The sequence below is a fragment of the Littorina saxatilis genome, linkage group LG4 (genome assembly GCF_037325665.1).
Source record: "Littorina saxatilis isolate snail1 linkage group LG4, US_GU_Lsax_2.0, whole genome shotgun sequence".
Taxonomy (NCBI): Eukaryota; Metazoa; Mollusca; class Gastropoda; order Littorinimorpha; family Littorinidae; genus Littorina; species Littorina saxatilis.
Window position 1 is genome coordinate 33,195,467 of NC_090248.1, and position 10,000 is coordinate 33,205,466.

The following is a 10,000-nucleotide window of genomic DNA, read 5'->3' on the forward strand; positions in this document are numbered from 1 at the left end:
AAAGTGACGAACGAACAAGAAGAAATACGTATCCTACATACGTGAGAGAGACACCCGTGAGATAATAATCGTTCAAATCACACGTGTGTATATCATGTAAATGAGGTCATGTCAAGCAAGTCTGGCAGGGACCTGTTTTTCCACTGCTTAATTATGATGCCAAAGTCACCGAGATAAACGTCATTATAGAAGAAGAAACAAATTGCGCTCGCTAATCACCCTCGATGAATTTTTAGAACTAACACGTCACGCCACACTTTCAGAGTGACGTTTCTTTACTTTGACGTAATAGATTGCACGAGGTTTTGGATGAGATCGAGGTTCCAAAACAAGCGTCTTCAATTTAGCTGCCTCGACTGCAGGACATTTTCAGTAAAGTACACGTAAGTACAGTATGTAGGATAAACAGAATAATACATGGCATGCTGTGTCGTACCAGATTTACACTCGTTGCTTTTTCAAATAGTGAACAGCTCGCTTTCGCTCGCAGTTCAATATTTATAAAACCAATTCGTGTAAATCTGGTACGACACAGCAAGGCATGTAGTATTCTCCATGTACACATCCACAGACTCTCGGTTCCCCGGAACACAGTTGGATTGTTTCTCTCCATACTTGTGGCAATCTAACAAATGGAATAATCAACACATTCTAACAAACCAAAGCAAAGCAAACAGTGATGATATTGATTTTTGGTATATGGCCAAATAGAGGTATAGCCTTACTGTCCCTTGCCAGATTAGAGATGGAGTGCACTGACAAGGATGAAGAACACTAACTTGTTGCCAGAACTTTGTGTTGCTGCACTGTCACTTGAATGCACTGACCTCTGCTTCCTCTTTTAACACTACAATTATCACTACTACCGGCACTACAACAACTGACTACTTCTAGTACAAGTACCACTACCAAACATATTTTACTGCCAGCCTTAGATGTGTCATTCTCTCTTAGCCGACTCTCGGAAACGCGTGTTCGCAGCGAACCGTTCTGGTAGCAAAAATGTGCAAAAGGTAAACGGCTGGCCGGTCATATACGAGCCGACTATGTTTTTACCTTATTTTAATGACATTTATGTAAATGCGAAGCATACTTCCCGGACTGAGGGTTTTTAAGGTTAATAGAGGAACTTCGCTACTGCCTCACAAAATAGTAGCTTCGATTATCAAGGGAAAAGGTATGTTCATCTATCTTTCATTTTGTACGCGATTTAGTGCAGATTATTGCACCGCAAAAGGCGCCAGTCGTTTGTTTGTTTGTTTGCTTAACCCCCAGCCGACCACGAAGGGCCATATCAGGGCGGTGCTGCTTTGACATATAACGTACGCCACACACAAAACAGAAGTCGCAGCACAGGCTTCGTGTCTCACCCAGTCACATTATTCTGACTCCGGACCAACCAGTCCTAGCACTAACCCCATAATGCCAGACGCCAGGCGGAGCAGCCACTAGATTGCCAATTTTAAAGTCTTAGGTATGACCCGGCCGGGGTTCGAACCCACGACCTCCCGATCACGGGGCGGACGCCTTACCACTAGGCCAACCGTGCCGGTCGCCAGTCGTTCGCTGTACGTGTAAACACAATGTTACTAACTGTCTAGAAAGCGTGGCACCGCAGCTGGCAGCGATCGCGCAAAAAAAGCGCGAATGACAAATCTTAGCTTACTACTACGACTACCACTACTTTTTCTTTGTATGTAGGCCTATGCACGAGATCACCGTAGTATTTCTACTGTATTTAAAGATACAACACCTTTATGCAGCTATTTTTGGAAAGTTTTCACACGAACTCTACCTTCAAAAAGTTCGAAGGGCATTCGCGGTAATGTAGTCAGAAACACCTGCAAAAAATCGCTGGAAAAAGCCCCGTGACTATGCTAAATACTTAAAATGAATTTTAATCAGCAAGCAGTTTTCTTCTTCCACTCTCCTGTGTCAGGAGTCCCAACTTCCCTTCGTTAACATATGTTATTTTGTCCTGATAGCTACCCATTCTACAAAACCGATTAAAACCGCTGGATTCAGGAACCTGTTATTAAGCACACGCATGCACATTCCATGCCGCACGAGGCTATTACGCATCACCTAAAGTAACACAGTCATTGTACATTGGATAATATACACGGTTTCAAAAGACTACCGAATACAACATTTATTTTTGAATAATAGAACGCCCACACAGTCATTCTTAGGCATTCCTCGTGTGTTTTGTCATCAATTTAACCTTCAAACCGAACTCTGTTGCTCATTTGGTCGATTTCAAATATGTATGCAACAGCGCGTCTTCTCAGGTGAAACATGTAGGACGAAAATCAAAGGCGGTGGAAGAAGACACTCAAAAACAGCCGTTTCTAATTTGAACAGCTAATCACTCAAACACTTATTTTAAGGAGTTCCTGGTGTGTCGAAACTTGGTTACACCCCCAAACCGAATTGTATCGCTCCTGGCACTATTGGAGACAATTTGTTGGTCAGTTATATCCCTTAACATCTATTTGGATCGTTTTATAGGAGGAGACAAAGTTACAGTTACAGGTCAGTTACATACCTTTCAGGGTTTGTGAGCTGATGGGGAGTTTACCGATTTGTTCTTTCCAACAGGTGAGAAAAGCGGAGCTATTTCTGTGATCGCGTCGGCCTTGACAGTTATGCTGGTCGCCGCTTCCGGGCGCCTCTTCTCGCTTCACTGACTTGCCTGACGTCATATCCCCCAACGCTACCGAGTTGGACCTTCGACTTGAGCATCGCCCTTGGACATCGAGATTGAACTTTTTGTGTGTTTTAGTGGTTTTGTTTTTGCTCTCTTTTTACTTTTACTATTGACAATTACCAGTAAAACTAGAAACAACAACGTCTTATAAACACAATTTTAAGTCTTTAACATAAGAAACAATAACTGAAAGAACAAAATAAACGAAAACGGCAGAGCGCACATATAGACAGACAACGTGCCACAAGCCCCCCCACACACACACACACACACACACACACACACACACACACACACACACACTAAACGCGCTTGCCGCGAATTACTTGACATCATTGCAGAATTCATGTATGTGTCTTGTATGATTATTACTGCTCTATATTATGCCTTTATGATCATTAAGCTATCTCTCTCTCCCTCTCTCTCTCTCTCTCATTAAGAGGGTTCTATGTCTTTCTATCCTATGATCTCCAATTTCAGTCGTTCGCACTTTCTATTTCTGTGGTTACAACTGTTTCAATCTACAGTGAGTGAACAAAAGCCATTACAGTTCAAATAATAGCTATAGTCCCCATTTTGAATTTCGTAGGTTTCGCCTTACACTGTGGCAAATTGAGCATTGTGTAAGCAGCCTCAACATGTCTTCGTTAACTTTTCTATCAGTGTCGGTTTGCGTTCGGGTAACCGTTTTTGTCGCTGGTCACCTTCCATGATTTCTTATGTCAATGTTTTTTCTCCAGGAAACTATGGTCTCTTTATCCCTTTCACGCCTTTCCTTGACCCCCCCAATCCCCCGCTTCCAATTCCCGCTTCCCCCATCACCCCCCCCCCTTCACCCCGTTTCTTCTGTTGTTCATGTCCCTTTCGACCAGTCGACGTGTGATCCACATACTCTTGTGGTGGTGAAATAGAACGGTCAACCCGAACAAAAACCGACTTTATCCGAAACCATGCAGTCGTGTACGTGACAGATGGAAGTGTTAACTCATTTACACCAATTATTCCTCTACTGAATCATCTTACTGTTGTAACATGTGATTTCCCATTCGTGATAAGAAAATCAATTTCAAATGTACACAACAAGGCATTATGGATCGTGTACCTTCCCACACATGTTTGATAACTTTTTAAGCCTTGAAGAGAGGCTTTTGTTTTTTTCGACATAAGGCAAAAGAAAGTGTTATATTTCAAAGACACTGCAATGTCGAGATGTACTGTCAGTGATTATTCTGGGGGCTTGTGTAATACACATAATAAAAAAAAGATACATAAAAAAGAACACGTAACAGCACCAACAACAAGAAGAGAAACAACATTCAGGGGTGACTGCATGTTTGACATCCCTTTTCCCTTTTTTTTTAAAGCCATGACCCCACCTGAACATTTGAATAATCTTGGCGATCACGATCAGCTGAGAAATTAGATGTTGAAAAACTATTGTAAAACAAAACACAAAGAGAAATCAACACTTACAAGATCTTTAAATGTCAAATCAGCTTGTTGGCAAGCGCCTTGAGTTTTCGACACACTTAGGCGACTGCATGACCATTTTGATGATGATTTTCTTTTACATGTGTGGTAGAGTCCGTGTCACAGTGACATCATCTTTCCTCTTTGCTTTCCTCATACTAAGTGAGGACTCCAACTTAATGCGTGGTTTCATAATAATCCGTCCATTAATGTAGCCTACTCCACTTTGCTCGTGTGTAGGTTTGTTTTTCTTATATTTTCTACTAGCTTCCTTGTTTTGTTTTGCTTTTAGCTTAATTGAATTAAAAAAAATGAAACCGTTTTTTTGAGTGAGTTGTGTGTTGTACATAGCACTAAGCAAAACACAGAACTGTCAGCTCTCTGTCTTTCATCGCCAGCATCTCCGTTACCTATGACACCGATGTTGTGACGCTGAGGGGATGGAGCAAGAGACAGATAGAGAGAGGGGTTAAGGGATAGGAGAGGAGAGAAATGGAGAGAGGTTATGTGTGTGTGGCAAGTGTGTGTGTGTGTGTTAGTGTGCGGGGGGGAGAAGAAGACACTTTAAAGAGAGAAAAAAGAGAGTACAGAGAAGCCGGAGAAAGGGGGGGGGGGGGGGGGGGGGAGGTCAGAACGCTTGTTTTATTGGCAGTCAAAGATGTATAATCTTTAATAATCTGTAATTACCGTTCAGCAGGAATATGCCCCCTGGCTGTTGCAAGGCCCGAACACACACACACACACACACACACACACATACACACACACACACACACACACAGACACACACATTCACTCACACACACGCACACACACACACAAAACACACACACGCACACACACACACATGCGCTCGCGAACATTTTTACAATAAAACAACCAATCTCTTTTTGAATTATAAAGGTTGTCACACAATTAAAAATCTTATTACCCCCAAAACAACAATAATGATACTGAAACAGAATAGTATTTCAACTGACAGTAACGCACGGGAGGGTACCATTGCTGTTTACAACATGTATAATAAGCAAGTTTCTACGGTTACCTCCCTTATGGGCAAAATATACCTGCGCAGTGGAGCGGAGTGGCGCAGTGGTTAGAGCGCTTGCCTCTCACGCTGGAGGTCGTGGTTCGTCCCCCACTCGGGGACAAATACAAATACCCGATTTTTCCGAGCGCTCTCCAGTCCACCCAGCTGGAAATGGGTACCTGACCCTATTCAGGGCCGGGGAAGGCAAAGGCAGCGAGGGAGATGAGATGGGCACCGCCCTCATAAAAAGCTGGCCCCCAGAAAAGTGGAGATCTCTAACATCTCTCTCCCCTACGACCAGATGGTTATGGGAATACCTTTACCTTTACCTTTATACCTGCGCAGTTTCAGCGGCACAGCCGACGCACGGCCTATTATTTATGCCGCGACAGGGATTATGACGAGTACTTGGCCTGTTATCCTTTCATGCAACGTGTAGCGGGCTGGGATAAACTGCAGTGCGTCGTCGGTCCTGCTGAAGTTACATAGGTGAGCGGAGCCCCTTACGTACTTACGTGTGCGTGCCTGTTTAGAACTAATCATTCATGTGACAATCAAAAGATAAAGAAACAAACACACCAGCAAACAGCAAGAAAACAAATCCAATTCGGCCTTCTAAGAATACGAAGGCAAAAACAACACTTTGTTTCTATAAATTGCTTCCTGGAAGATGTCTGTGTGAAATATACATTTGAGTAACATCACTCAATCTATTCAGCTGTCAGCAATGCACAATGAATTTTCACTACCTCTTTGGATTGTCTAAATAGATATGGTTATTTCGTGAGTTCAGGTATGCACCATAACACGCAGTGCATAGTCTTGAAGTAAGGGGAGCAACTCCTACTAAATTGTGATGTCAAATGGGAGACCGATGTGTCGCGACAAAGCTAAATTACCTTACCGTGAACGACATTAATTGTGTGCGAATGCGTTTTTATCGCTGGCACTGTGTGCTACGTCGTCAACAACAACAACAACAACAACACCTCCACCATCACCACCACCTTAACAACAACATTAACAACATCAACAACAACAACAACAGGTGGTATCAAAAAGGTCATGAAGATTACTAGTATTACATTTTATAATGCAAGGGGCACTATAACTGTGACTGTTAAGCAGGCAAAGTGACATGAGTTGCTTACCTTGAATACAACACTTTCCGTTGAAAAACGGTCCTGCAAATAACATTCACCACCTACACAACATGGCCCACGAACTTCTAACAGCCCTCCATCGCTTTGTGTGTGTGTGTGTGTGTGTGTGTGTGTGTGTGTGTGGCCGTGTGTGTGGCCGTGTGTGTGTGTGGCCGTGTGTGTGTGTGTGGCGGTGTATGTGTATGGTGTGTGTGTGTGTGCGTGCGTGCGTGTGTGTGTGTGTGTGTGGGTGTGTGCGCCCGCGCGCGCGCGTGTGTGTGTGTGTGTGTGTGTTTGTGTGTGTGTGTGTGTATGTGAGTGCGTGTACGTGTACGTGTGTGTGTGTGTGTGTGTGTGTGTGTGAATGAGTGGGTGCGCGCGTGTGTGTGTGTGTGTGTGTGTGTGTGTGTGTGTGTGTGTGTGTGTGTGTGTGTGTGTGTGTGTGTGTGTGTGTCATGCACATGACAATGAAAAGACAAACACAAATATTAGCAACCAATGCAAATGCAATTTAGCCTTCAAAGAACGTGAATGCACGAACAACATTCTTGGTTTTTACATTTAGTCAAGTTTTGACTAAATGTTTTAACGTAGAGGGGGGAATCGAGACGAGGGTCGTGGTGTATGTGTGTGTGTGTGTATGCGTGTGTGTGTGTGTGTGTGTGTGTGTGTGTGTGTGTGTGTGTGTGTGTGTGTGTGTGTGTAGAGCGATTTAGAGTAAACTACTGGACCGATCTTTATGACATTTGACATGAGAGTTCCTGGGTATGATATCCCCGAAAAATTTTTCATTTTTTGGATAAATGTCTTTGATGACGTCATATCCGGCTTTTTGTAAAAGTTGAGGCGGCACTGTCACACCCTCATTTTTCAATCAAATTGATTAAAATTTTGGCCAAGCAATCTCCGACGAAGGCCGGACTTTGGTATTGCATTTCAGCTTGGAGGCCTAAAAATTAATTAATGACTTTGGTCATTAAAAATCTGAAAATTGTAATTACATTTTGTTTTCTTCAAAACGATCCAAAATTACGTTCATCTTATTCTTCATCATTTTCTGATTCCAAAAACATATAAATATGTTATATTCGGATTTAAAACAAGCTCTGAAAATTAAAAATGTAAAAATTATGATTAAAATAAAATGCCCGAAATCGATTTAAAAACAATTTCATCTTATTCCTTGTCGGTTTTTCAATCCAAAAACAAATACATATGATATGTTTGGATTAAAAACACGCTCAGAAAGTTAAAACGAAGATAGGTACAGAAAAGCGTGCTATCCCGCTCAGCGCGACCATTATCGCACTATTCTTGGCTTGTCGATTTCACTGCCTTTGCCACGATCGAGCGGTGGACTGACGAAACTACGAGTATGCGGTCTTGGTGAAAAAATGCAGTGCGTTCAGTTGTATTCTGTGAGTTCGACAGCTTGACTAAATGTAGTAATTTTGCCTTACGCGACTTGTTTTTTATTACAGTACTACTACTACACAGTAATGTCTTGAAAGATGTCTGTGTGTAATGTACATCTGAGCAATATTAATCAATCTCTCAGCTGACAATGCACAATGACTCGGTATTGATTATTTTCTCTTCGCTAATGTGTGTGTGTGTGTGTGTGTGTGTGTGTGTGTGTGTGTGTGTGTGTGTTCAAAGACACAGCCGCGCTCCATCAAACAGCCCACAGTATTGAAGTAAGGGGAGCAACTCCTACTAAATTGGGGTGTCACCATCGCCACATAAGTAACAAGGAACTTAGTCGATAAATATCGACAGGGGGCCGACTAATGGTGTAAATGTGAAATGTGTGTATGATAATGGGTGTGGGTCTGAAATGAAGTTAGGTAGTAGTTAACATTTGTTTTGAATAATTATTGGTATTTTGACAATGTGGGTAGCATGGAAATGTAAGCATTTGAATGTAAGTCTTAGGTACCATTGTACCCAGGAAGAGAGACGAGAGATAGGAGTAGATTGCAATAGCTTGTGTGGTCTTTGAGTTTTGTTTTTGGAAAGATATTGTTGAAGAAAAAGAAGACAATTACAGTAATGCAATATTTATTGTGAAAACCAACGATTGTACAAAGAACATGTGAAGCAACATTATGTCTATGATGGTGTGAAGAAAATTAGTTATGATTTATACTATTATTATTTAGACTTGAGACTGACAGTGTTGTGGCGAGCGTTGGCTAATGGTTGCGAGTACATATGTGTGTAGTTGTGGTGTGTGTGTGTGTTTGCGCGTTGGTTTGGATTATGGGTGTAATTTGTAAAACAGATGTGACAGTAATAATGGAGTTCACATCAGTGAGGTTAGTTTGAAATGGAACACACGCACGTTTTTGAAAAAAACAATATGAAATTTTGAACCATGAGATCTTTATTAAATAATAAACTGAACATCACCAAACATCAAAGCAATTATTAATAAGGTTTGAAAAGCTTGACTTACTATGTTAAATAGTGGATTGAAGGCTGAAAACGTCATTTACAAATTACATCTGAGATGGGGAGGGCGGGTGGGGGAAGTGCTGAAAGTGTGGATGAGAATTAAAAAAAAAATGCTGAGTGACAACAGGGAGGTTAAAGGCTGCCCTTTTCGTAGCGTTCATTAATTAATTCCTATTGTTTACATGTGCCAATAATGTTATAAAACTGTACCTAAGGGGATATAATAACGATTGGCTGTAGCTTTCGAACACAGAAAAAAATATTTCAGTATTGCAAAGTGGTTTTGATAGTGTCGAATGTAAGCAGAACAGTCTCAAAGTGAAAGTGGATGTTTTCCGGAAATTGCGAAGTTAACAAGAATACAGAAAAGCGCGCTTTCCTGCTTAGCACAATACGCTACCGCACTAATCTGGCGTGTCAATATCACTACGTTTTGGACGTGGAAGGTGAGCGATTTCCTTCATTTGGGGATTGACGACGCTGTACTATCTGTGTTGACGGTCTAAAAATTGCCCAACCTCTGCTTTGAGACACATGTTTACGCTAGGTACACGTGCACTCAAGTTAACCTCTACTTTGACCTGTGTGCCAAGAGTCAGTTGAGAGAGAGAGAAAGCGAGAGCGAGAAAGAGAGAGAGAGAGAGAGAGAGAGAGAGAGAGAGAGAGAGAGACACACACACACACACACACACACACATAGACAGAGACAGACATAGAAAGACAGAAGCGGAGAGACTCAGAGGGAGACACAGACAAAGACATACATACAGAGAGAGAGAGAGAGAGAGAGAGAGAGAGAGAGAGAGAGAGAGAGAGAGAGAGAGAGAGAGAGAGAGAGAGAGAGAGAGAGAGAGAGAGAGAGAGAGAGAGAGAGAGAGAGAGAGAGAGAGAAAATGTAACTGATCTCGTGAGAACGGTTGAGGCTTTGCAAGGTTTTGACGGCAACAATAATTATTGTAGTTCTCTAAGACTTTATTTCTGTTTGATTTGTAATATGTTGGGAAGACATATTTATCAATTGATCAACAAAATAAAACATAATACAAAACGACACAACATTGTTAAAATCATTATTGGCCAACGTTGAACGTTTACGAAGGCCTCAATCTTCCCGCGCCGTAGACCAGATTAATAGGTGCTTGATTTTGGTATTTTGATTTACATAACATTAAACCTTTCTTGGGGTTCATG

General features: G+C 41.9%; 1 protein-coding gene across 1 annotated transcript in view; it reads left to right on the forward strand.

Moving 5' to 3' along the window:
• Nucleotides 1-4,502, forward strand: part of LOC138964525 (prion-like-(Q/N-rich) domain-bearing protein 25) — a 39,667-nt gene extending 35,165 nt beyond the window's left edge. The window contains exon 10 of the mRNA XM_070336509.1: nucleotides 2,602-4,502. Within this exon, the coding sequence (XP_070192610.1) occupies nucleotides 2,602-2,690 (89 nt within the window). The 3' untranslated portion in view covers nucleotides 2,691-4,502. The remainder of the gene's footprint in view (nucleotides 1-2,601) is intronic.
• Nucleotides 4,503-10,000: the final 5,498 nt, after the last annotated feature.